The following is a 27,906-nucleotide window of genomic DNA, read 5'->3' on the forward strand; positions in this document are numbered from 1 at the left end:
TCTCCAGTTTCTCCTGCATTCATGTACTTTCATGTGCTGCTGTACATGTAATAACTTGGTGCAGTTTACTTTGAGAAGAAGCTTTCATCAAATGCTTCTTATTCAGTTTGGTTCATCTTTGCATTATTTCAAAGTCATGGAAAACAAATGGAGAATCTAAGCTCTTGTTAAGGATGAGACCTAGATCTGAACAAAATCTCTCTGGCAGGGTGGGAGACAGCTAGCAAAGGGAATGTGTATTTAATGAGGACGTCAGTGTCTACAGAACAGAAAGGAAAGCGTATGATTGTGTCAGGTGAAACCTGTTAGGTAATGCAACAGGGTTTCTGTTTTTAAAACCTTTCTTTAAAAAAAAAAAGTTTCAAAAGCATCAGCACATCAATTGCATCCGGTTTCATTTACTAGAAGTTTTCTTTATTAAAAAAAAAACATGCCTTTGAGTCTCCGACATCAGCGACAAACAGAAACCTGATCACATCTTGAACAGAAAACTGAGGCCACACAGTGTCAGGAGAAGATGAATCTTTTGATTAAGAAACTGAGACAGTTGGTTGGTAATTTTGGTTATAATACCTGCCTTTATGCCGCAATATTGCTGAAACAGTGATGTTATACTGGGCTAGGTATGTTACAGAGACTGAATCTGTGCTGGTTCAGGGTCTGTGTCAGCAGTGCAGAGGGTCACTGCAATATGAGAAGGCTGATAAAGTGCTCTGAAACATTCCTGTACCAGAAAGAGACATATTCAACAAGTGGCTTTGACTGATACAAATATACATTTCCAAGACTCTTTTTTTGTTAAAAGTACAAACAGATCCTACTGCATAATTTGTTGACTGAATTCTTTGTCTATTAGCTGGATTTATGAGATGATGACATTATTTAACCTAGCATAGTTTCACAGTCCATTATGTCAGTCTGGATCAGAATGTTTTTGTTACCGAAAAAACATCAGTTCTGCATAAAGAGCTCTAACCATTTCTGACATTTTTCAATATAAAATTCAGAATCTAATAAAACTTGTACAACAGTTTTTTAAAAAAATGTTCTGCATCTTCATCATCTGAGTTGTAAATGGTGGTGAAATTTGAGTTTTACCAAGAAACGCATTCTTTTTGAAAGCAGTGCTGGTGTCTTCTGTGAAGTTAAATTAGTGTGAAACAGAACATATCAGAAATAAAGGGATGAAACAATGGATTCAGTCCCTACGGCCTTTCCTTTATGCTTTGAGAATGGACATCTTCAACTTAGCATTTTCTTTAAGTCACTACAACTTTTAAGCTTAAACTGTGACATTTTGTGTTACTCCTGAGTAAATCCATTCAAAATCAGGCAAGGATGTGAACTACAATCATAATTCAGGCACCTATTTTTAAGTATTTCTGTTCTGGTAAATTCATTTAGACAGTAGGCGCATGCTCTGTAACAAAATACTTCTCTTACATTATCTCATTCTAACAACAATGTGCAACACCTGGACTAAAACAAAGGCGATTTCCAGCAGTTTGCCCTCGGTAACCGTTACAATCCGAGATGGTTTTCAACAGATGCAAAACTTGAACACACTCATCACAACTAAATACAACACCATATGCAATCCCTAAATGTAAGATGATGACAAACTATAACAGCTAACTTCTAGTATAACCATGTTGAAAAAAAAAAATGGCAATAGAAACTCTCAAAAGCTTAAATACCCCTTCCCAGTCTGAAAAAGTTAATCATACCCAAAATATTGTTGATTTGCATAGTGTTCTATGTCATTAGAACATGTTTCTTATGATATGTACATTACAAAGCAACACTAAAGTAAGGCAAATTAAATATAGCATTCTGGTTTTGGTGCTCTGATTTGGAGAACAGGTGGAGCCCATTATTGTGAGAAACCAGTGCACTGGAGGAAAAATGCTCAAACCAAAGACCATTTAAGAACAGAACGTGCATTAAAAATCTCCTGAGGTACCGTCACAAATGAAAAGAAAAAGCAATGTACATCTAACACAGAGATTTTGTGGAAACCCCTCGTTGTAAAGTTTAAAGGCAAAAGCGGACAACTTGTTTTGCCCAAAAAAAATCTAGTCATGTAACATTTGCATAAGAACAGAGAATAAAAGATCAGAGTGATTATGCCAGCCCTTCTGCCAATCAGCTACAACAGTTAACTTCAAACGACATTTGCTGCTAATCTAAACGCCCCGTCCTCTCAAAGCAGCAGAGGCTCCACGTGGTCACGGTGTGTGCGTGTGATCCAATAGAAAAGAGAGGCAACAGCTATCTGGAAAGGCCACCTGAGTATTTAACAGGACCACAAGGAGAAGTGGACATCTGGAGCTGGTTCTAGAAGACATTCAAAAAGAAGGCAGGACCCTGAAGTTCAGATAAGGGCTGATTGCTAAAGAATGCTGTTTTTGTTAAAATCATCACTTTACAGTCTTTGGTTGGTGGACCTGGAGCTCACTCATATGAACATTATTAGCCAGTGGAGGCTTCAGTGAACAGGTTAAGTTTTAGCTGAAAGTCTGGACCTCCTTCCTGGCTGCCAAACCCATTTTACAGAAACACTAAGATGAAACTGAAAAGCACATGAAATTGATTATCTTTGCTTGGAAAATAAATATGCTATCATGTTTTTTTTTTGTTTTTTTTTAAATAGTTGCATAAATCACTTGATCTAAGGTTTTCTTCATCAAGTAGTGTCAGAAAATGACCAAAAATAGAAAACCATTGTAAAATTAAGTCTTAATATCTTTAAAAGTTAAGTTGGACTCGTCATGGAGGCCTACTGGGACAAGATCACTCTTCCATAGGAATGTATGATAAGATGGAGTGCTCTTGTGCAATGGCAGCCAGTTCCTTGAGGAACTCGGTGAAGAGGACGGTAGCGAAGACTTCTGTCCGATCCAGAGAGATGGCTTTAGGTTTAGGTGGTGGCGAACTCTTCAAGAGCCTTCCAGTCTCGCCGTGGGTGGACAGTCTGCTGCTGCTTTTGTCTGAGAACATGAGGATTTAACATGTTACAATGACAAAATGAGAATAAATAGTGGAAGCACATGGATATATAAGACATTTTGTAAACATAACATATTCCTGTTAATGATTTCTCCATTTATAAATAATTTCAGGCACAAAATAGGATCCTAAGTGCTGCTCTTCTGGAAACACATCGAACATGCACAAGAAAGCAGAATATTCCAGTTAACCAACTAAAATATTCCCTTTAAATTTCCCATCTAAGAAAACTCTGGCGCTTATCTTTATGCAAACATACTCCCAGCAACATTTTTTTGTAGATTGTACAACTGTGAAACCACTGGAAGTTGAGTTAAAAAAAAAAACTCTGGGGTATAGCTGTGACTGAACTGCAAAGTCTTAATGTGACTTAATGAAATCAAATAGAATTTATTCTGATTCCCAACAGGAGCCAGAACACAACAGATAATGAACGCAGAGCTTGTTTTGAACTTGACCCATTTTTGACAGCAACTTAGTGAAATTGAGGAACAACAGTGCAGAATTTATATTCTACTCACTGAGTCGCCGCCTAAATATTTCTCAATATTCACAATATCAGGCTTTCTGAGGATGCTTACTCCAAAACATCACAACTTAAAGGAATATTTAGACATTTTGTGAAATATGAAGCTACCACCAATACCTGGTTAGCTTAGCTTAGCATTACAGACTGGAAATGGTGTGAAACAGCTAGGTAAAAGAGTAAAAGGTAAAAGAATCTGTCTACTAATAAAAACATTATATGTTGAATAAGAATAAGAATATTTTAAATACTTCATTTTCCATGCATAAGTCATACCACTATGGCTTTATTTGAAAATACAGATTCCAACCACAGCTGGCACAGACACAAAAGCCCTACATGTGGGTGTATTATTACCAGCAGCCATGGACAAAGTCTCCCTGGCCAGCAGCCAGTGTTGGGCTGCAGTGATCATCTCGGGAAAGTCTTTTCTGGTGGCAGCCACCGCTTCAATCTGGATCTTGACAGTGGCCAGTACCTGCAGGAAAACAGAAAAGAAATTAAATGAATGAGGATTACATCCACATCGGCAGTATCTGCAGGAACGTTTGTCATTCTGAGTGACAGCAAGTCCGATTAGCTCCTCGTGTTTGTCTTTGAATTTCCCCCATTGGGATGAATAAAATATCTATCCATCTAAATATCTATCTATCCATCTATACTGGTGTACTTAAAACTAAATGAACGAGAACAACCCTGAAATCTGCAGTCTGATTTTATTCATCAAGGATTTCAAACAATTAACTGGATTACAATTTTCAGTCTGGCCTTACAAAAAAGTACGTTTCAACATCTTTCAGTGATGCCACAAAAAAAAAACTATTTCTTTGTCTACTTGATTATACACAAGCCTCTGGGAAAGTAAAAGGCTCAATCCTGGCAGCACATCCATACACGGAACAGATAATCTGTCACCTGGTAAAGGGAGCGAACACTTGGCTGAAAGACCAAGTTGGTGTTGAGGAGGAATGAGCGCAGGAGAGGCTGAGGGTAGGCTGCCAACTGGGCCAGGATGCCCGTCAACAACAAGTTGACATGAAGCGAGTTGGACAGCATGTTCTCCATACGAGACAACAGCACACTGACAAATGGACCTGCAGAAAGGATCAATCACAAACAATCTTTTAATTGTGCCATCTGGGTGTATTGTTCAGTAAATAATGAGGCTGCTGCAGAGGGAGGATTTCCCTTAACTTACCTGTAAAAGGCACTGAATGACTTCTACCTGCACTTCCACTGAAAAACTTCCCAAATGGTGAATGCAATTTCTCTGGCTCTGGTGTTTCAGCAGAGAAGGAGGTGAAATCCATGTCTTCCTCCTCCACCTCCTCCGCCACAGGTGTGACAGGCTTCTTCAACTCTCCATCAGTTTTGACCTGTTTTCCACCTGCTGCAGTGTCCCAAGTACGAATGAGCTCCTCATACTGAGCCAAAAGGTCACCGCCAACCTCATGAGCAGTGTTGTTTTGGAGGTTGGAGTTACAATCTGTGTGACCTTTGGCCTTTGAGTCCGAGTTATTCTTGCTGTTATCAGCCTTCAGAGAGATTGGAAGTGTTAGATTCAGTCCGTTTTTTAGTGGAACTTCTGTTGAGCCTGGTTGGGTTTCTTCTGATTCAGATCCGCTGGATTTGAGCTTGCCGTGCTTGACATCTTGGGCATCTTTCTTGGCGACAAGATCGTAAACCATGGCGTCATCCTGGAACTCATTTTCCTCAATATATGAGCCTTTTACCAACATGATGGCTGTTTTCCTCATCTCCTGGATGTGCTTTGGGGGCTCAGCAGGTGGCTCCAGTGAAGGTTTACTCTCTGTAGGAGCCTCAGCAGTCTGAACCGGGCACGCATCGTAACTATCATCCCACTCCAGCTCCAGCTGGTTGTTGGATGGCTGTTCTGTATTTGACTGGGAGCAGGTTGGAGGACACGGCACTGGAGGCTGAGGAACTCTCTTGAGAGCCATCTGTGTTTGCCGACTCTTCAGCCCTGGTTCTTCAAGGATGCCGGGCTGATATTTCTCAGGCGGCGGGTCCTCGCCGTCGTACGGGGCTGACCAAACCTGGCAGGCCCGTAGGCAGCTGCTGATGCTCAGACGGGCGTCGTAGAGGTAATGGAGATAACTGACATCCAGGTAGATTTCCGAGCCGATTGTGCAGGAGTTACCTGAGCCATCATCCCCTTCAGAGAAGCCTCCGTTTTTCTCTGGGAAAAATAGGTAAAAAAATGTTGATAAAGGCTGGCGTGCAGCGGCCACAGCGCACACACAGAGCAGAACTAATGAGTTTGACAGGAAGCTACAGGGGGTAAAGTGATGCAATACAGCGAAACAACAGGAGATCGCACCATTTGATATAACACTCATAATCATCCCTGCTTTATGTTCATGTTCCAGGAAAATGCATGCATCAATATTCTGCAATATATGATACTCAAAATTATATTTTAACACATTTCAATGTTAATGAAGTCTACTTTTTATTATTTATTAGTTATTACTAGATTTAGATAAGCACTCTCACTGCTGCAATGAATAAATTTCCTCTGATATGCTCCGTTTGTTCCACTTGCTTTGACTGCACCCCACTATTACTGAGGTTATAACATGCACACACTCAAATGGGGTTATGAATAGTAAAATCTTTTGGATGAATTCACCAGGCAATGGAACTGAAAGAAGCAAACAAACATCCATTAAAGCTGATTACAAATATGGATGAAAAGCAGTCATTCATTTTGGATAATCTGTAGCACACACAGCACCTAAACTAAATGAAAAGTGTTCCATAGTCTCAAAGAGCATCATTAAAACCTCCTCGCTTTCTTCTCGCATGTAGCTCACAGGAGGACTCAGTCATATGCACGAAGAGTGGACGCCTACTGACACAGAGCCCTAGAAATCTGCTTTCCTACATTCAAACTATCATAATAATGGGCTAAACTCCACAGAGTGCACCATACACTTATTAAATTCAACTTTATTACAACTTGTAGTTTTGGTCATCATTCACTTCTGTAACATCACTGCTGAAATATGGGAACAAAGAGACATCCCTGACGCCAAACATGGCAGGACGGTCAGGCAGGTTATGAACAGGCTGAACACACCAGATTTTCAAACGATTCTTGTCGTTATTTGTTGGTTATAACCATCTATCACAGTTTACAGATGAACCTCCGGGTTCACCTAGTTGTGTGTGTGGTTCTCCTGTGCAGTGAGCATCTTCTTAGGTATACAAATGTTCTGTTTTGCCATAATCTGGCCACTGACAGCAATGTCTCCCTGTTGATCTGAGCAATTACTTTGGCAAGTACAACATAATCATAACTCACTGAAAATGATGTCCAAATCAGTAAAAATTAGATCCAACCTAGACAAAACGTTCATTTGATGTCCTGTGCCTCTTACCCGTGGCACTGCTGCTGCTGGGAGCCTCTGCACCCTTGGAAAAGAGGATGGAGTCCAACTGTCGGAGGGGCGGGGGGCTGTGATCAGGAGAGCAGCAGGACGGCGTTAATGCCAGGATCTTGGATGCTGACACCGAGTAGCAGTCCCTCTCCCTCACCACACGTCTCTGACTCAACATCATGTGATTACAGGGGATCAGGTACCTGGGGGAGGCAGATGGGAACGAATCCTGTTAGGAAGACCAACGGGTGGTCGTAGGAGGCGGAGTGCGGGGGGAGGATAGACAGACAGACGGTAACACAAGTCTGCGTGGCAGGAGGTAGAGAGTAAAAACTCATCACATCGTAAACCAATTAGATGTACCACGCTTGAGAAGTGGGATAAGCGTGTGCGTGCGCCACTCACCTCAATATGAGCTGCAGCATCACATCTTCACAGTACAAGCCAATGAGAGTGCGGAAAAGTGCCAGAGACACAGTGCCTAGCTGGAGAGTTGGATAGAAAGAATTGAGCATATAACAACACCTGAGGATGGCGTTTTTTAAATACCACTGCTGAAATGTTTCAGTGTGGACAGTGTGGAAAGTGTCGTGTGGCTGAGCGACCCACAGAGCCACACCCCGTGAGATTTTATCTTCAGTACAAACCACTTTTACATTCATTAGCTTCGAGAAGGTCGGCAAGGCTCAATACTGAGAGGTTTTTTTTTTCTAGATACAAATCTGAAATTTTACTCTGTGTGTGAGTTTTTGCTTCAGCGAAAGGCGTTAAAGATTCAAACAGCACGAGGAGCATGACCTACCTAATAAGTGCCAATTTTTAAAGTTATTAAACATCAAAGGTAAAAGCAAACAGAAAAAAATAAATAAACAAATGTGAAATATTTGTGTGTTAGTCAATGTTTAATTTGGCTCGAGGTTAAAGGTTTGAAAAGCAAACATGTTTCTTATTTTTCACTGAGCTGCTCTCCCCAGGCCATTTCCACAGTCACACAGCCAAGTCAGTCAGGACTACATCACATATTCATGTTAATGGTTTAGTTTGGCCAAAATATTTGAACAAGATGTTCAGACATATAGGGCTATGTTAAAATACTGGGATCACTTGTTTCACTAACAGAATATATCACAGCAACTGAACATCACCACGGCAACAACCTGCCAGTTTTGCTGCTGACATTTAAGTTTCAGCATGGGTCCAATCGCCTCTGGGTTTAGTGTTTCTGGAGTTACCAAACACGAGTTCTGCTGCTGAAACAGAAATGTAGCTACATGCATGTATCCTGTACCTGAAAAGGAGTGTTGATGCGGCTGACCAGAGTATCTAAAATGTGGACGCCCTCATGTTGGTGGAGGAGGATGAAGGAGAGGAAAGTCTGCAGCAGGGCCGGCTCAGTTACACTCCTCAGGAAGAGGTCGAGGTACGCCGTGGTGGTCATTACCTCCTCTAAGGTCAGCTGCACAGAAGTAAGAAGACAGGAGCATGGGGTCAACTTCCAGAGCAAATAAAAACAACATGCCAGAGAAGGATCTGTCAACCATGTCTACATGTACAAATCTGAGCACACTGTTTAATTTATTACTGCATTAATTTGATACACTCTTAATTCTGCGCACGGATAAAAACAAAAGGTGCAATTTTAAGTATTTTTTATGAGTGAAATTTATTCATTTTCATGCGATAGAAGGTCAATACCCGCTCAGACCTGTGTGGTGATTACAAGGCTACTTTTCACTCTAAAGCATGTTAGTCTTAAAAGATTTACTTCCCCCTCAAATATAATGTATGCTTTTACAAATGAGGCATTTATGGCGGCGAAGAGGAGTAGGAAGAAGAAAACCAACCTTGTGGAGAGCTGGTGCTAGGACAGGCACGAGGAATCCGTTGTAGATGTATCCAACTAGCTGGTCTCTGATATCAGGGTGGGCCACCTGGGCAAAGTCAATAATAATTCACGTGTCAGTCAAGAGAGCAGTGAAGCACATGTTTGCAGCCATTTATCACGTGCGCATACATTTTTCATGTGGCAGAGCACCGTGCATGCGGCCTTGTCACATTTTCACCTGAATTACAGCGTTGCAGAACTCCAGCGAGTTGAGAAACTGGACGAGGGCCGGCATCTGGAGCCAGTCCTCTTTGTGCAGGCAGTGCCACTCCTCATTGGGAACCTCCAGCTTCGTGGGCAGACTGGAGTACAGGCCGCTCAGCCCTGTGGCCAGCACCTGAGGGGAGAGAAGGTCATCACCATCAAACAGTTACAGTTAAGGTCTAATTATTATTCATTTTGCTACTCTTCACTAATGCTGTGAAAATACGTCTTTATTTACATATGTGGTTGCGAGACATGGATCCTCTGACTTTTTCCCCCCAGCACCCACAGGAATTCCCACAGGACGATTTGCAATAACTGCCTTTTTATATCCAGTGTCATCATCAAGTCAAAATACCTACTTTGGTTGATGAATACATACATGCAAAATGAATGAAGGTCTACTGATGATTTGTGCCAGTGAGTTAACGTTAGCATGCTGATACACAAAACCAAGATGCTGAACATTACCCGTGCCAAACGTCGGCGTGTTAGCACTGTTGCCACTGTGAGAATGTTAGCCTGCTCAGAGCACTGCTGTGTCCACACACAGCGCAGTCACACACGCTTTGGTCATTAAGATTTGTTTTAGAGCTCTTAATAAAATGTGTGTTTTGGTACTAAACTACAAAACATTTCTCCAAAATGCTACTTAGCTGCTAGCTTCCAAAGCAAAACTTTCACTGTAAAATAGAAAAAAATAAAATAAAATAACACCCCAAGCATCATGTGATATATACACAGTGTAATGAAAAATAATTAGGGAATATTACAGGCTTCGTTAAACACTGATGAGGGAGTGTGTGGCATGAAGGACACATGAAGAGCTTCTTTGTAATCCCTTTCACTTTTATCCTCACACAATGGCTTTAAAACAGTGTTTCACTGCTCACTACAACCTAAAATACTTTGGTAAACCACTTCCACCTTTTGATAATGTAATGCAGATGTCAGCAGAGCACTGCAGCAGTCACCGTACCAGCCTGCCTTCTCCTCCTTGCACAGTAAGGCAGCGTGCATATGTGGGTTGATGCCTCCTGCTGGTCAGCTCTATAAATATTTGAGCAGCGAAGAGTTGTATTGCCTTTAAGTTTCCTGCCTTAACATTCATTGTGATGTTGTAACTGGGTCACTAGATAAATCATCAATGTCAACAGGCTTTCCATATAACAAACAGCCAATGATCTGAATACGATTTCAAACAACAACAGAGTCTATAGCACTGCAGTGTAATTAAACTGTAAGATCAGTGCATCATTAGTGTTGCATTGATGTATATGTACATTCTCTATAGAGGATTATCCTTGGAGCTTGCCAGCAGAACTAATTAAATTCAGTCTCCAGTTGTTAAACTGGCATCGCATCAAAAGCTTTTTTTCCATTGGGCTGTCTGCAGCTGCGGCTAAGTGGAATTATTTACATGGGATTAGCTTGCAACCATGTCATAATCTTTTGAATGCCAGACATTTGTGACTTTCAATGCCAAACATGTTTTAACCTTGCTTCAAGTGGCTTCATGAATTCATCTGCATATTTTAGCCTGATTATGAGCCCCGGGTTCACAATGAGGTATGGGATTTTAGAGTGGCTCTGGGAGAATAAGAATGAACAAATCCTCATATGTAAAAGGTTGATTTCATTTGGAAAATTAAAAAAAGAGAGAGAGAGAGATTGACAGATACCAAAATCCACCATTCATCACGCAGGACTGACCGGACAGAAGTAGGTAGTCTCTGCGATGTGTTTGGCCACTCGCTCGTTCTCAGCGGACAACGACATAATGAGCAGCAACGCGTCTCTGGCTTGCTGGCCCACTGTGCCTTCCCTGTGGATGAAGGGGATGAGCAGGGAGAAGATGAGGAAGTTGGTGGCTCCCTGATCCTCGCTGGTGTGGAAAAACAGTTCCAAAACTGAAGGGTCCTTTGCCAGAACGCAGCACAGCTGGTTTAACAGGAGCACCAGCTCGGCCTCGACCTGTGGCGCTGTGGTACCCGAACAGGACGACAGCAGCATCATGAGCGGCCGCAGGATGGGCTTGTGATGCAGCAGAGGCTGGTGCGCCTGGCCCACCAGCATCTCATACATCTTTAGCTGCTCCAGCTTCATGTCATCTGTGAACTCCCTGCGGAGGCTCCACACAAAGAGACGCTCCATCACATTCTCCATCACCACAAACTCCAGTATGGGGCCCATAGCGCCGGCCTGACCGCTCTTCTCCTCCATCAGCAGGAACAGCATGTGCTCCACATAGTTCTGTACCGCGTTTGCCTCGTCTCCGGGTATCGGGTAGAAACGTGGGCCTCCACTGGAGCCAGCGCTGAGGTTGATGACACTGAGGGAGGGTAGGGTGGAGCTGCTTCGCAGGGGATCATGCTTTTCTAGGATCTTCACCACCTACAGTACAAGACATGACAAATATTACATTATTACATGGAACTAATTATAACCACATAGTGTTTTATATTCAAATAAAAACAGCTGCAAACTTTGCCAAGTAACCAGTAATTAGGCTTTGGCTATCATAACTACATGTCAATGTCCAAGTATAGGACAAAGTCAAAGGTTGTAAATTATACTTCAAAACTGAAGCCTTGAGAGACAATGACAACTTTGGCGTTACCTTTTCGGTAGAGGAGAAAACTTGTTTCATTTACATAATAAAGTTATTGTGACTTGTATACATTGCACACAAGTACAAAGGCTTTCAGTTCTAATGAAACACCACATTTAACAAACTTGATACACCTCTTTGTTATGTTGGCAAACAGGATTTTAACCATTACCACTCTTATTAACACTCATTCCTTTTAAAAGCAGGTTTAATCTTGTGTTTAGACAGGGCTTGTATACAATGTTATGTTAAAACATATTGCAGGGTTCCTGACAAGTTAACTATCAACAATTGAAGGGTGTAAATAGACAGCAGTGCAGTGCAGATAAACTCAGTCTGCTAGCAGAGAGTGAAACAGTCCTTTGTGTATCCAGTCCCTCCCTTGTGTGTCAGCTGCGTAGAAACCAGAGTCACAATAATGGAGCCAGTGTCCCCAGCCTGCCACTGCTGCCATGACAATAACTGGCTGTGCACAAGAGGACTGGGCATGGCTGACGGAAACAAGAGAGGAGTATGTAATCCCCATATGAGCTCGACACAGTCTGGCCCAGTGGCCTGGTGCTCAGAGATCAGTCCAGTTCAGGCTCACCAGGCCAGTGCAGCAGTGACAGGAAGGGTCCAGGTTTCAAGGATCTTACTCACTGAACATAAGGAGCCAAACTTGTGGACTGCCTGCTGGCATAATACTGACATTATCAAGGTCAGCTGCAGGCAAGGTTATTTAAAGTACAATGTATTGTTTGCACACTAGCTGCAAGTAAGTGTGATTTTTTCAGGTTCTACAAAGTGAATGTGAACGATGGGCGCTGGCAAATCAGCAGGAGGGGTGATGGGGGGTTGGTCAGACACTAACTGCAATAAAGTGTTTGTGCTAAACAAATATAAACAAGTGAAATATCAGGTGAAGCTGCCCTTAACCCCCAACTGTTCCAGCTACTCAGACTGGGGCTAACCCATCAGACTGTGGGCAGTGCTCCAAAGGAAACTTCCCTGAATAAATAAAAGCTTTAAAAAAAAACACCTGCACCTACAGTGAAAGTTCAGATTAATTCTGTGTCAGAAAAATTATAAAATAATGTGTCTAACCTAGCCCGACGCACACTGATAAACAGAACTTTGCATTAATAAAAACTGTAACTTGATAAGATCATAAGTATGGAGAAAAATAGTGACTTTTTTTTGAAGTTATAACAATACATCAGTGCCAAATTTGCTGACGTTGGTGTCTTTTCTGAAAACTTTTTGAGTTTTATGATTAGTCAGCATATAAAGTACAGTAAAGTAAAGCGTTTTAAAGCATACCTTATGCATTATTAATACAACATGACAAATGTGGTGTCAGATTCAGACAGTGCTCTGAAGTGCCAACTTCAAGGTGTTAACACTGCAAAACAAACTTAATATCCGTACTTTCAGTTTTAGTTGAGGAAAGGAGACATTATTCTACATGAAACTTCAACTGAGGGATGGGAGCAATGGCACCTGTTGACCATTTTGTTTCACTTCATCTTTTTCTGGTTTTGATACCCGGGAACAAGTCTGAAGTGAGACTAACAAGTCTGAAGAAGCTCTTGGATGTGCACTAGATGGTTATGTTTCCACACAAACTGTACAACAATTAACGGAAACACATCCATAGAACTTTGACATTAGTCATGACTGGAATGAGTCAGGAAGTCTGAAGAGTCCCAGTGACAGGCAACAAACTGCCCATACTTCACTGTCTCTAGTTAAGGATTGCTGGCAGCTACAGCAACTGACGGATCACTTTTGCACAACAAACACAATGAGCTCTGTGAGGTCTGGAGAGCTGCAGATAAGACACGGCAAATGAACATAAACCTTATCTACCCATGAAGAAGGCAGAGCTTCTTACAGAAGAGCAAGGCAACATTACTTACAACGTGTTACTCTGATTTCAAGGTTTATCCCAACTGAAACCAAAGTCAAGGGCACTTTTATCGGGCTGCAGATTAACCAGGCGTGGAAATACGACTCTGCAGGAGTGAAATTGTGCTGCCAGTTTGCCTGAAGAAAAACAAGCTTTAATCGGGAACAGGGAGTTTTTCTTTTTTTTTTTTTTCTGTTCACAGTCAGACGCTGGGACCAGTCACACTCTTGCATTTTTCTTTCTAGTAACAAACTCGTCACATGCATGTTGATGCACAGGGTGGATTATGGGGACTTTCATTTTATTATTACAGTTAAAGGACATTCATTTCAAACCTAAAACCCAACCTTCAGTGGTGGAAGAAATACTCAGATGTTCTACTTAAAGTAAAAGTAAAAACAAGTAAAAAGCCACGCAAAATCTCACTAAGTAAAAGTACAGAAGTATTAGGATCAAAATTAAAGTACTCATTATGCCGAACAGCTTATCTCAGAATATTTATGATATGACTAGATTAGAATTATTGGTGCATTAATTTTATTAAACTATATAATATATAATGTAGCAGCTGGTAAAAATGGAGCTAATTCTAAATATTTAATTCGAACTTATTAAGTGAATGTAAAAATTCTAAATGTGAATCTGGTACAAAAAATTAAAAAATCCTGGTTGAGGTTGAAGACTTCATGTATATGTTAAAAATGAACCGTAAAACAAAACAATGGCTGGCCTGCCATTGAGGTCAGTGCCAGGTCTGTCACTGGTCTGGAGTTTACTGTCACGCCTGCTGAACTTGGCACCCACAACAGTTACGTTTGTATTCACAACAATAAGCTCACTTACAACATCAGCCTGAATTCACCCACCACATCATCAGATACACCCAGCATGATGCACGTCACCGGAATACTTCACCTCCTCTTATTTTTTCCAGCGAGTTTTAAAATGAAAGTTTTAACATTATTTTTATTATTATTTTTTTTTTTTTCCCCTGAAAAGTTGTTCTGAGTGTTTCGAGTTTCCACGTCACATTTTCAGAAGTTGCACACTGGACCATGAGTGGTTGTTGTGATATGACAGAATTATGCTTGTGTATGGAACAAAAAGGAGACTTTTTTTCCCCTCTTTTCTCAGATTCAAATTGCTTTTCTCCCATAGACAGCTCTCTGCTCTTCATTTTGATTTATCCTTTTGTAACACAAAATGCAGTCTTAACAGGTAAATGCAAGGCTAAATCCAAGAGTAGGCATTTAGAGCTATTTATTGTTTAAGCAATAAATAGGACACATCTGGGTGACAAAAAACACCCATCAGTCACATGTTCCAATACTTTTGCTCACTGAAAATTTAGGTGATCTGGCACAAAAGGTGCTAACTCCTATGCTGTTTATGTGATCTGGACGCAAATACCAGGAAATAAAAGCTGAGATTCTTTTGTATCACATTCATCTTTTGATCTTAAACCAAAACGTGATCACAATACAGCAAAAACAAATGAAATGGCCTTGCTGTTCCAATACTTTTGGAGGGTAGCTGTGAGCACCTCAGAGCGTCCTCAAGGGGTCACAATGACAACCACTAATGGAGACATAAAAGCAGCTGACACCACCCTATCCCCTCAGTGTCTGGTCTGCTTCATACTTTTGTCAGTGTGTGTAACGTCTGTTCATGTCAGTGTGGGAGGAGTTGGTCTTGCAGGCTGTCAGGACCCACAGGGGTGAACAGGGACACATGTTGCTGCAAAGAGCCAAGAGTGTGAGACAATCGGCCTCACGCTGCCAAGATTCCACCGGCCACAACTACACTGCAGTTCAGTGTTGTTGGGACGGCAGCAGTCGGACCGCCAGTTCTCCTTAACTCTTTGCATTGGTTAAAGTGGTGGTTCCCAATCCAGAAATGGGACCTCTGCTCTGGGTCACACAGAAATAATTTACTTTTTTTTTTTTTTCAACTTTTCTATGATTTTGCTCTTTTCCAGTGAAATAGTAGATGCTTCTACCTCTTGAGGAAAATTACTTGCCAATTCAACTCAGATATGCAATCTGTGATGAGGACTGATTTAAGGAAACACAGGCTGAAAAGGTCAGGAGCAACTCTTTTAAAGACAAGTTTAGCTGAGGCTTATGGACATGCATTGGTGGAATTTGGAAATATTCAACATAGTTTCAGAAAATATGCTTGATCGCTTGGGTGATTAGCCCAGCTTAGCCAATAGACTGGAAGCAGCTAGCCTTGCTTCAAAAATACCCCTACAAACACCAATGAAGTTCAACATTTAACACAATGTACCTGGTTAGTTTAGTCTGCAAAAAAAAAAAACAGAAATGGAAAAGCAACAGTTTGTGGTTTTACGTGGAGTTATAAGCTGCAAGCTGCAACTGGTGACCAAAAAAAAAAGTTTTTCATCAGGAATCAATCTACAACTGCAAACTGTCCTCTTGCTTCCAGTCTCTATGCTAAGCTAAGCTAATTGCCTTCTGAGTAAAGCTCTATACTCAAACCACAAACTTGACAATTGCCTTTTTCTTGTTTGGATCTTATTTTTGCATGTATTGGACAGTCGACAGTGATGTAACACACAGGGAAGGGAAGAGAAAGAGAGAGAGAAAGAGAGAGAGAGAGGGAGAGAAAGAGAGAGAGAGAGAGAGAGAGAGAGATGGGTCTGACATATAGCAAAGGTCCCTGATTGAAATTAAACCAGAGACACTGAGGTAATATGTCAGGCAGTGTGACCGTTTGCCCACCAATGCACTCATGAAAGTTGTATTGATGTTCCCATCCAACTCACTGCACAAAAGCCAATAACTGTATTGCCAAACGCAATACCAAATCATTCCTTCATGCTATGGGACTCTTGATTCAGTGCTGACGTTTACCTGAGCCCAGTGGTTCTTGAACACAATCATGCAGGTCTCTGGATCCACCCCTTTCAAGACCAGAGACTGCCCATCTTGGTTTCCACTGGCAACCATGGAGGCCATCATGGTGACCGGATCATATGTGGATTAAACCATGTCATAGACAGGAGAAGGAGGACGTTCCTGACTGCTTACTGGGTGCAACCATAACCACAGGAGGAAGGATAATGACAGAGGACCTGAGGATGCAAAAATAAAAATAACACAAGCAGACATCATCAAACACAAGTAGCTGCTTTATAAAATAGTAGCATAGATGCAAGGAAATAACTGGAGAGTGCAGTGCATTTCTCTCCCTCTGCATGGCTAGACAGCAGCTATGACAGGCATGCAGGAAAGAGAACAATAACAGGCAAAGTCAGATGACTCAGTCGAGGGGAGAAAGAGACACATCTTGCTCAACTCTGGCTCACAGCTGAGTTGCCTGCTGCGCTCTGGACTTCGGACTGAGCTGTCAAATTGCTTTTGGAATATCTCAGACGCCCAAAGCGGATTCCTGCAGGCCCCCTGACATCACTCCCATTACAGAACAATTTTTTGACATCAGAAAGCGAAACGGCAACTGGGTGTGAACAATTGTGGCTTAACGTGAGGAGTTGTGGAAAACAAAAGACGGTCGCTAGTTTTGTAGATCAGATTTTGGTATGTGGTATGCGTGTGTTTTCATTTCTGCATGACATATTTTATGACATATTTAGGGAAACGAGGCCTGCACTGCTCACACCGCTCATTTGTATGAAATATGTGTACATATTATTTTAGCTGGAAATAGCCTGAGGGGTGCTTTGTAGATCAGTTCCAACACTCACACTGGCACTGTGGAAATTTGGAAGATGCCCACTTTTTGCCCCAGAAAGGAACTAATTTGTTGTTTCCCTTGGAGAGGATATCACTGGAAAGACTTATTCTGCCAGACATAACAGAAGTTTTCATTGACAGCAACGAAAACAAAGCTGTACTGTTAACATAGAGTTAACCATCTTAAAACAGTATTGGTTAGCATGCTAACAGATCCTAATTAGCACTAAACATAGAGAACAGCTGAGGGTGATGGTAATGTTCTTCAAGTTATTCGATTTAATAGTACCGGACAAATTAAATTTTAGACCTGACGATGGCGCTAGAGGGAAAGTCAGGGCATCGACCAAAGTTGTTAGGATTTATCATCTGGGAACCATGAACGTCTGTATACTGTTTTGTTCCAGTACATAAAGTAAATGTTGTCATCTCACTGAATTAATGAGAGTAATTCAAGCCAATAGCTGTTGAGATATTTCACTAAAAAAAAACAAAAATGTAAATCTCATCTCAGGTGATCACCATAGTCAGCAGGCTTCAACCACAGGATACCATGAACACCAGCCCCAGAGAGATGCCATTAATGTGGCTAAAACGGACATGCAATTGTTTAAGTCCTTCTGTCTCAGCTCACCAACACAATGTCAAAACCTAAACCACACAGGATCATATGAACTCTGTCACCACAGGGGATCAACTGTAAAACCCCGCAGCAGCTGCATGCCACCATACCAAGTTAGGGCCTTTCAGGTACCACCCCTAATTGTGTCTCTCCACCAATCGCAGTTCAGTCCCTTTTTTTGAATCCACTTTGCCACAGCACCACAGAAACATCCCCACCAACCACAGAGTTAAAGCATAACAAGGCACACAGTCAAACTTTCACCATCTGCTTTCAGTTAGGAGGAGAGCGTCGGCTGGTTGGATTCTTGAGAAGGAATGTAAAAGCAGCGTGGGGAGTGTGTGTGTGTCTGTGTGTGGCTTCCTACCTTTGCTGAACCATCTTCAACAGGGACGGATCGCAGACAAGGACCTCATTCTTGTCCTGTTGTCACCAAAAAGAAAAAAAAAAAAGAGAAAGAGGAGGATATGAAGCGAGGAGCAGGAAGTGAGTGTCCGTGTGAGAGGCGCGGCGTGGTGGGAAGTGACTGGACATGAGTAAGCTGCTCCTAACTCAACTTGGATGGAGATGTAGAAGAGGAGGAGGAGGTTACAAGCAGGCAGTGAGGGAAAAAGGGAAGAGCAGGAGGGGGAGGGAGTTAAAAAAGGAAAAACACGGTGAGAGAAAGTCTACAGAAAAGGAGGAGGTACAAAAGGAATGACAGCAACAGTGTTCACGTGCAGGAGGAGAACACAATAAACCTGGACTAAAGCGTCTGTATGAATTCATCATGAATATCTCATCCTCATGATCCCTCCCCCCTCCATCATGAGAGGATAACACTGTTGTTCCTTTCAGTTAGTGTTGTGACTGGCATCCCCAACATTATGTCAGAAATCACATCACGTAAGCCTCAAAACTCACAAAATCTTGTCGTGAACCTCACGTACGACACCACGCCCTGACCACATAAACGCTCTAATTCTGCTGCTGATGTTTCGGCCAATAAGAATTTAAAACTGTGGGCTTCTTGGAAAACGTGCAGCGTTTCACAGAGGCGTGATGTCATGTAAACAGGGAGAGTGAGAGGGAGACAGATGGAGATGTGTGTGGGCGAGTGTGTGAAAGAGGAGTCACCAAACACTCATTTTGTTTTCCAGGCTGGTTTTGTGCCTTGCTTTGGATTCATACATGCAGTTTTTCTTTTCAGAAGCGCAGCACAGAAGCCACCCATGGAGCCGGGCATTACATTCACTGGTTAATGAAATTTTGTTCGTTAGATTCCATTGACACGTTATTTTTCCTGCTCAGAAAGTGAACCGCCGATCTTGTGATTAAAGGTTGACCCACACTACATCTGAGATTGCCTGAAACGTTACTTTATTTTACCTATTTAAGGCCTTTAAAGATGGCTGCCACGCGGGCAACCTGCCATTAGCAGCTGATTGCCAAAGCCGACAGAACGGTTGCCATATCTGAATGCTTTATAACCGGAGTGATAACAATCCTGTGTAAGCGTACCTCACGCGTCAGCAGTGAAAAACTGATATCAAGAATGGTTAAACATTATGCATAACACAAATCTTCCTACCATTTCTGTTTCTCCCCATCACATAAAACAGATTTCATCAAAAACACGCTAGTAGAACTGATGCATTGGTACATGGCGGCCTAGGTAGGCCATAGGTAGTACAGAAATGTCAGCTGCCATTACTGGATGAGCTAAAGTCACTGGTTGAACAAACAGTGAAAAAGTGAGGATACTAAATTAAAAAAAAAATTGGCAACATGCTAGCAAGGAAAGCTGAAGAATTATTATCTACCGTTGAGCCGTCTCTGACATGGAGATGCAGAAAACCAGGGAAGGCTGAGGAGGGCTTTTTATTTTAGCAAACAAAAGCCAGATTTTCCGGTGGTGAAATTTCAAATTGCCCCATTAATCAGCCTACTTGCTGTATTTTTTAAAAGCTGGCTGTGGCCTGTTTATCTAAAGGTTTGTGTTATTTTCTTATTTTGTTTTTTTTTTCTTTGTTTGTTTTCCAGCTCCACAGCAAACAGCACGATAAGCCCAAAACACTGGCAACCACTCCTCTCAAACATGCTCCACTCCACAAAAATTTCCATCTTGAACTAAGAGCCAAATAGGTTAAGACTAACTAACTCAGTACACCTTAACGATGACCCAACGCATGGAAGGTCTGAATAATCTACTATATATATTATTATATCCATTCAGGACAACAAAGAGCACCACATGTTACTGCAGACTAAAATGTGCTTTTTCATCTAATCTGGCCAAGGTCTTTTAATAAAAGTCACGACCTACATTGTGCTCTCATTTACAGTACCTGCTGTCACGTCACACAGAGGGAGAGCCCACGGTCGCTCCACAGACACTGCTCTACTTGCTCAAAATAACCTGAAATGGGACAAGCAGGGCACATGTCAAAATATAGGTTGGTAAAAATACATGTTTCGTGTGTGTGTGTGTGCGAAGCCGTTAGCTCGTTCTGAAATAGTTTCTTGAGAGCTGGATGTTTCCATGAGAACGCAGTGTGTTGTGCACGTACGTTTGTCTGTTCACAGCCTCAAACTGCCGGCGTAGCAGCCGCACTGCTACACGAGCCTCTCCTGATTTGGTAATTTCTAATTATCCAGTTACAACAATTTGGTAATTACACATGTTGCTTCCACTTCTCCACAGTCAGCGACATTATCGACAGAGCAGACAAATCCAAACTCAGTGCAGTTAGCTACCCTCACAGATAAATAATCTATTGCTTCATTAGACAAGGTCACATGTTTGAGAAACACACAGTGCCAGTAAATACAGGATTCATCTCAACAGGCTAAATGTCTTCAAACAAAATCTCGGACGCGTTTTAAAGAGTGGAAACTTGTGACGAAACTTGGGGAAAATGTTTCACTGTGTTGCGTTGATTGGCAGAGCAGAGAACTGAAAAGCAATGAATACGTTTAAATATGAAGGCTGGAAATTAAATAACAATAAAACAAATGCCACATTCAATCCTCTTTTCTTCTCAAACTAAAGTACCAGACACAATGGCCCATTTCTCAAAGGCTTGCCTGGTTTTCATTCACTTGCGGTGTGTTCCCTCTAATACTGACTATGGCAGCCTTTAGGAGCTGCTGCGGTTAAAATCATCAATTGTTTGGCCCATCCTCATGAAAAAAAATAAATCATGGCTATAAAACTGTCATGCAAATAATAAAACAGAAGAAATGATGTATACAACAGAATAAATTCATAAAAAGAATAAAAAAAATGAAAACTGAATCAGTCAGACGTATTTCTAAACAAGTGAATGTGAAGTAAGGCCTTTGAACGGCTGCACTCACAGCAGAGCGTCCAAGTTAAAAGGACTTTTGCAGGTTAATCCATGAACAAGGTGCACTGTAAGAGGCTGACATTTTCCCTAATCCAGCTCTAATTCATGGAACGTAAAGCAACAACCTTTTCTGTGAGCGAGTACCAAGAATATGGAAGTGCAGGGTTAAACCAGGGGTGAAATATAGGACGAAAAGCATCTGGATTAAAGCTTCACAGATGAATAAAAACTAGTGCCTCACAGCCAAAGATGCCCAGTCAGCCTTTTGAGAGACGGCACTGGTGGGTGCTGCAGGGATCATGAGGTATAAACCTGAGGGCTTCCAGGGATTTGAATGTAGAAGCAGCAAGTGGTTTTACAAGTAGTGTTGCATAAAGAGCAACAGGCTCTCGGTCTCCTCGTTCCCGAAGGTGAACATGACGACAAAGCGAGAACATGAGCTTGGCTATTGTGTTGCACATCACTGTTTTTGCCAAAGTTGCCTCAGAGGAATCCATAAAAAAGCAGTTAAAGCCCGAGGCTGAAAGGAGCAAACACGGGCTAAACATGAAAGGGAAATGCTCGCCGCTGGGAGTTTGGTCTTTTTTTTTTTGTTGTTTTCTGATCTGGTTTCTGGCATTGTCAGCTTTCTGCAATCTCAGAGGTTTTCACGCACACAGGTGTGGTCTGGACAAACAGCTCAGAGGCAGGACACACCCTTCACCATAGTCATAACCAAGAACATAAAGATCATCTTTCTTGCTAAACAGGAATTTGATTCATGAGCAGTCAGAGTACAGATGTTCTACTTCAAATATTTCAAAAGCACATTCTAAAATCTTTTCTAAACCTGCCTCCGTCTTTGTGGAAGAGACTAGACAGAAACTTCTCCCTGCAGTCTGTTCCCTCTCTGCTGAGGGTTCCCTCTCGCAGACGAGAAATTTACAGTGGAGGCCATGGCAACCCAGTGACAGGCCCATTAACGTGAGAGCAGCTGTTGAAATATTTAGAGCTACAGGTGAAGCCATTGAAGGGCCAGATAGCGCCTGGTCAGGCTATTTATAGTCTTCACCATCATCCAATTCATTCATTTGCTTATCTATGTTTCTATTACCCCCTTCAGCCAGTGGGGGAGTGACCACTGTGTCGAGCCATTCATTCCAATGACAAACAATGACTTGACATTTTTACCTGTTAAAGTTCATAAACATACAAATTAATAAAGAAAAAGGGGTGGTTGAGGGTTTGGCATTATTTTCCAACATTTTAGTTGAAGAAGTGTTCTTTTCCTGGCACTATTTAGCTAAAGCAGCTGTAATCTGTATTGTTATATTCACAATGGGGCAAAAGACAACTCCTATGTAAAGGGTCAGATTGCAGTAAAGAGAACATACAGAGAATCATCACCCGATACTGCAGCTCCCCTCAGTCCTTCTGAGCTTTTTTAGCATCTTTCAGCATAGATTATAACGGCACTGTTGGCAGCACAGTCTCATTTGAACATGATATTAAAGGACAAAACAAACAGTGTATAAAATATAGGCTAAAATATAAAAACGGGAGAATTACAGCAGTTACATTTACCATTTTACATGGTTCATGTAACCATGGCTAGCAGTGTGATGGTAACGTAATGTAACATAAACCAGTTTCAATGGTTTATTCAGTGTAAGAAGAAGGAAAATGTTTATCCAACAAAGAACATCTAATCTCTTACATTTTCTTAAAAATTCATCACCAACGTTGGAGAGGCGGTTTTACTTAAGAGCAAGGATTAGAAATGGCTGCGAATCTGAATGAGAATGTTTTGTCTCCACTGGACTTGACACGTAAAAATCTGTTCCATATGAAGCAAAGCCTGTCATAGGCCGTTTCTAAACAACGAAAGACAAGCCTGACAGGTGCTGAATAATTACTCTGACTCGCTTATGAGATAAGACCGTGATTACGTAAGCAGATCCACTCTGCAAGTCTGTGTCCACAGGCACATGAAGGCTAACAGGGTGTTGGCTGTATTAACAAACAGGTTGTTGCTCCCACATTGCTCAATGATTATGAAAAGAGATCCATTACTATGTGCAAACACACACAGGTGATCGTTTAGGTTGGAAAGGAAAAGAAGGAGGAGCAGGTGCTCAATAGGCACAGCAGTACCAAACCCCCCAGAAGAAAAGAAATATGTGATTTAGAAAAGAAAGAGTTCTATAAATAAAGCAGATAAAGCCTTCAAGAGGCCTACAGGAGCGCACAGTAGCCCTTATGGCCCATTGTTAAGATCAAAGACATCTGGCCCACTTCAAATGCCGCCAGTCTCCTGAAAGAGATTTCAGTCAACAGTATAGAGAGAGTAAACATAGAAAGACAGAAAGACTCTTTTCATAATCACCCAAACTTATCACGTCCCAAACGTTACTGAGGACATGACTTCAGTGACACTTTAAACCACAGGTCACCACACATTTTTCACTATGTTTTTTTTCTGTCTCTCACAGGCTTAATTACTATATTGTGTGTGCACAGTGTGGGGGCTGGTGACATCATTACTTCTTTCATGTTGGTATGAGGCTTCAGGCTAGTCCCACACCACTATAGGCTTCTCTCAGTGATAAGACCGTGTTTAGTGTGGGTATATCCTATCTCTGCTCCTGCTGCTTCCTCCGTAGCTCGTTTGCATCACGTCTCACGAGCCGATTTTAAAAAAAAAAAAAAAAAGGCCAAGTTTGCATGTGGGATGGAAAGAGAGCAGGACAGAAGATATGGCATATCTGTGGAGTTCAGAGATATTTATCAGAGGGATGGGAGCAAGCTGCAGCATTGTACTCACCTAGTTAAGGAACTGCATGAAGAGTCCTTTCAAAAAACAGGATACAAAGATGACTCAAAAACTGAAGTTTCTCTTTAAAGGGAATACAGTGCATACCAAAATGCCTGTCAGGCTCATCTGTTTCAAATATTTGCTTGGGTGCGGATTACTGCAAACCTGTTCCATCTCAGTTCTGCTCGTACCATTTTAAGACTTTTCATTGCCTCTAAAACTAGTTCACTTGAGCAAAGACAAATGCTTACTTTAGTGGCTGCAAACTCTTTCTATATGACTACCTTTATTTTCTTAAACTTTCAAGGCGGCAGATGCAAACTTATGCATATTGGCTTTTAAATACTGACCAATTTACACCTCATGCTCAATGTTTTACTTCATGTCCACGACTGGCTTTCCTGTGACAGAGGACAAACTCCAAGCTCCGTAAACATAACCTGTAGCGTCATTCCACTTCATTCTTGGACAACAGAAGTGGTTCAACCTGATTCAGTTACAATCTCTTTTCACAAAACTGTAAAGAGACGTTTTTCTGAAAGACACCGTAGAGAGACTGCGGGGGGGGGGGACACAGGGTGAATCCATTGTACTAAACTGGAACGCAGGCAAGCCAACAAATGGGCCAGTATCACAAATGCAATAATGAATCACCAATCTGAAGCTTTTACAGTAAAATACTCAAACACTTAGACTAAGAAAACAGAACATTCTGATGTCTGTATGTCTCATATGAAGCTAAAGTAGGGAGAACGTGATCGAGCCAAAATATAATACAATCACAATCTCAACTGTGACCTTTAATCTCTATTTCAAAATGCACCGTAGATTACAGCTACACTTCAAATAGCCTTTCAGCGTTCATATTTACAGCATTTAAACACAACACTCCCGTTTCTTTTGGCACAAAAAGCTGTTGCATGGCTTTCAATACCACATGAAATAATCCACCCAATTAGCATAGCTAGTTAGCTACGTGACTCTAGTGGCATGTTCACATGTTCGCAGATCCACTTGGAAACAGATGTAAGAGGAAATGAATATCACAATCTCTATGAGTTATTGCCTGAAACGTAGATTTGCACGCCCTCGTGATCGATCATGAGCTAAAAGACTGCTCCATCCCTGCTATGGAGCATGGGGAGAACAGTTAGCATGGGAGATTAAATAAATAAAATACAAATAATTAGATGAGCCTAGATGAGGGCCGAGCTAGCTGATTCTTCACGCATCTGGTGTTTATGCTAAGCTAGGCTAATCACCGTCTCCCACAACTCTCATAAAGAAAGCAAGAACTTTCATGTTGTCTGCTACTTCTCAGGGTCAGAGTGGGGACACAAGCAGGGAAGGTGGGCCTAATCCCAAACACGGGACAGAGCTGAGCTGCCTGTGTCTGTGGTGGGAAAGGGAAAACAGGTTAACACACACACACACACACACACACACACACACACACACACACACCTGCTGGTCGGTTGACTACTGAACCTGTCCCACTTAATTTTTGAAAGTTCCACCAAACCTGTGCTGTATTTGACAGGCTGACTTCCAAAAAAAAAAAAAAAGGTTCCTTTGGCATCATTTTTTCATTTCAACTTTCAAACTATAAACTATATAGTAACACTGTGTTCAGCATAGGCAGCCACAAGCAAGGCACAGCAGATCCAGTCCCAATCACAACCTTGTGACTTGAACCTATACATCTAATCACATCAGAACGACGATTATTCACAGTCTAGCATGCTGCGAGGGACCCACGGAGATCCTGTGTGCGGATATCTTGACTGCAGGCCTGAAAGCTGATGTAAGCCAAACAAAATTGCCACTAGATCAGATCTGAGTCCCCACTGAAGATCACTAGCAGTCCTGCAGATGACTGATTAGCCTCACATTCCTCTCATTCCTCAGAAACTGTTCCAAACACTAAACTTCACATGCACTCTCACTGCAGGTCAGTTTTCAGCCTACTCACATTTAGAACGCCCTTATGAAAAATGAGAAAATCTACTGAGATTTACTTTTTTTGCTGTAGACTCTGGAGTGAAGCTGATTACCAGTCAGACTGAACACATTCAGACAGCATCAGATTCTTCTGTACAAGTCACAAGATCACACCGAACTGAACTTTTCTGCGATCACAAAAACCCCATAATTTCACTTCCTTCATAGTGACAGATACCTTTTATGTGGTCATTCTGCTGAGAAACACTGTTGTATTTATATCCTTTCCCCTGAAACCAACCCAGCTCTGAGCCCGAGTGCAGAAAACAGCCACTTTCTAGTGTGCTGGCAGGCCTATAAGAGCCTCCTGAAGAGCATTTTTAAGACCAGCTCAGAGCCACAGAAGCCACATTTAATGATGACATGCAGACATCTGTGGAGGACACTTGTTCTTACAATAAATAACAGTCTGACAAAGTAGAAGGCAGAAATGGTTCAGTCGTCACCGCACGAGCAAGCTCTTTTCCAAACGGTCCTGCGAGTGGATCTTGTGCTAAGAATTCTAAAGCTCACAAAACGGTGGGTCGGCTCCAACCATATGGGTCAATGTAGATTTGACTGGCGTGAAGAGAAGGCATTCATCTGGTCCAAATTTACCCTTTAACAACAGCAAGATCATGATGAAGAAGAAAATTAGCTATTTTTGATGATCTATTTTTCTAAATCTTCAGCAAAAACCATAAAACCAGAGTAGGTTACAACTTCTAAAAGTTTCGGGGCTTTATGTCTCAAATGATCTTTTCTGGTCTTGTTCTGGGCTGCTAAGACAACATAAAATATTTGAATCAGCCACTTTGGGTTTTAGACACTGTGATGAGCTCTCTCATTTAACAAGCTTTCAAAATACTCTGCTGCCTTACAAACAAAACACAAAAAAACCCTTCCTGCAGCTGAGTAATAAATCAGACAAGAGATCATCTAACTATCTACAGAGGACCAGAAACCTGAAGAAAAAAAAACAGTTTAAGGCCAGTTTTCTCCCCCATAAAAAGGGGGAGCCTCAAAAGCTCAGTTTACATCAGGTTATTGTGAACAACACTGATTAGGCAGGTGAAGCTGAACACCTGTACAGGAATGACACTCACACCGCCATTAAACATTAACGATGTTTGTTTGCGGGTAACTCGACACCCCTTGAGTTCACAGGGTGAGGGTGGGTGAGGGTGGGGCTGAATCAGGGACAGATTCAGGCTGCACCTCACACTTCTCCTGTCAAATAACTTCGTCTGTCAACAACAGCACGTGTTTCGGGGGGGGGGGGGGGGGGGGGGGGTGAGAGGCTGCGGGCACTGCAAGTTACTGCGAGATTATGAGGTCAAAACGTGTTATTAAGCATTGACTGGTTTATTGGCTGAGGCTGCCAACTGTGCCGGGGTGGGTCTACTTTGTCTCTATGGTGAGGACAAAGTGGAAACACAGCAGCGCTGTCGTTAGGCAGTTTGGTTTGTCATTTCTTTGAGTTTACTAGGATGCAAATTTGCCACCGTCGTCTTATAACTCAACAGGTACATTAAAGCTTCAGCTGTAGACGAGACCCAAGTGTTGTTTTCCAGGTTTCTTTCTTTCGTTTTTGTTTTCTTACCGTCAGACGGATCCTCCGCTTGGACGGAAAGAGCGCACAGCAGTGTAGTTTGAGCGGCGTCGAGCAGCAGGTTGAACCACAAACACACGAACACACACTCGGTATGTCCTCTCAGGGATTAAAAACACACTCCGTCTCGGTCACAGCTCCATCGTTTTCCTCCTCTTCCAGACCAGTACGGTCCTAAATGAGTAACCAAGATACTTGACCTGGTCCCGGAGCGCACGCAGAGGTGCCAGCGCACTAATCCCCGTCTGAACGCTCCTCCCACTGAGCTGCAAAAGGCCCACATCCACTGGTGGGCTGTTTCACCGTGAGTCTGTAGTTTCCCT

At 42.0% G+C, this 27,906-nt stretch overlaps 1 protein-coding gene across 2 annotated transcripts; it reads right to left on the reverse strand.

Annotated features, from left to right (window-relative positions):
- Positions 1-392: 392 nt before the first annotated feature.
- fhip1aa (FHF complex subunit HOOK interacting protein 1Aa) lies at positions 393-27,898 on the reverse strand. Of its 2 annotated transcripts, XM_046415409.1 has the most exons (14): positions 27,575-27,898; positions 20,196-20,266; positions 18,236-18,291; positions 16,407-16,627; positions 10,742-11,422; positions 9,003-9,161; positions 8,784-8,870; positions 8,228-8,395; positions 7,345-7,424; positions 6,940-7,142; positions 4,734-5,735; positions 4,451-4,629; positions 3,893-4,013; positions 393-2,990 (listed from the first exon to the last, which is right to left on the reverse strand). In XM_046415409.1, the coding sequence occupies exons 4-14, from the start codon at positions 16,512-16,514 to the stop codon at positions 2,794-2,796; spliced, it is 2,985 nt and encodes a 994-aa protein (XP_046271365.1). In that variant the 5' UTR covers positions 16,515-16,627; positions 18,236-18,291; positions 20,196-20,266; positions 27,575-27,898; the 3' UTR covers positions 393-2,793. The 2 variants fall into 2 exon arrangements, with proteins under 2 accessions (XP_046271365.1, XP_046271355.1); XM_046415399.1 differs by lacking the exon at positions 20,196-20,266.
- Between the last annotated feature and the right edge of the window lie 8 nt (positions 27,899-27,906).

Source organism: Scatophagus argus, chromosome 2, assembly GCF_020382885.2.
Source record: "Scatophagus argus isolate fScaArg1 chromosome 2, fScaArg1.pri, whole genome shotgun sequence".
NCBI lineage: Eukaryota > Metazoa > Chordata > Actinopteri > Scatophagidae > Scatophagus > Scatophagus argus.

Bases quoted from the DNA above. Each gene is read 5' to 3' on its own strand.
- fhip1aa (XM_046415399.1), bottom strand. From the start codon at position 16,514: ATGATGGCCTCCATGGTTGCCAGTGGAAACCAAGATGGGCAGTCTCTG. The intron at 7,143-7,344 runs GTGAGTGGCGCA...TGCCTCCCCCAG, and splicing joins ATGCTGCAGCTCATATTGAG to GTACCTGATCCCCTGTAATC. The intron at 5,736-6,939 runs GTAAGAGGCACA...TATTTTTCCCAG, and splicing joins CAGCAGCAGCAGTGCCACGG to AGAAAAACGGAGGCTTCTCT.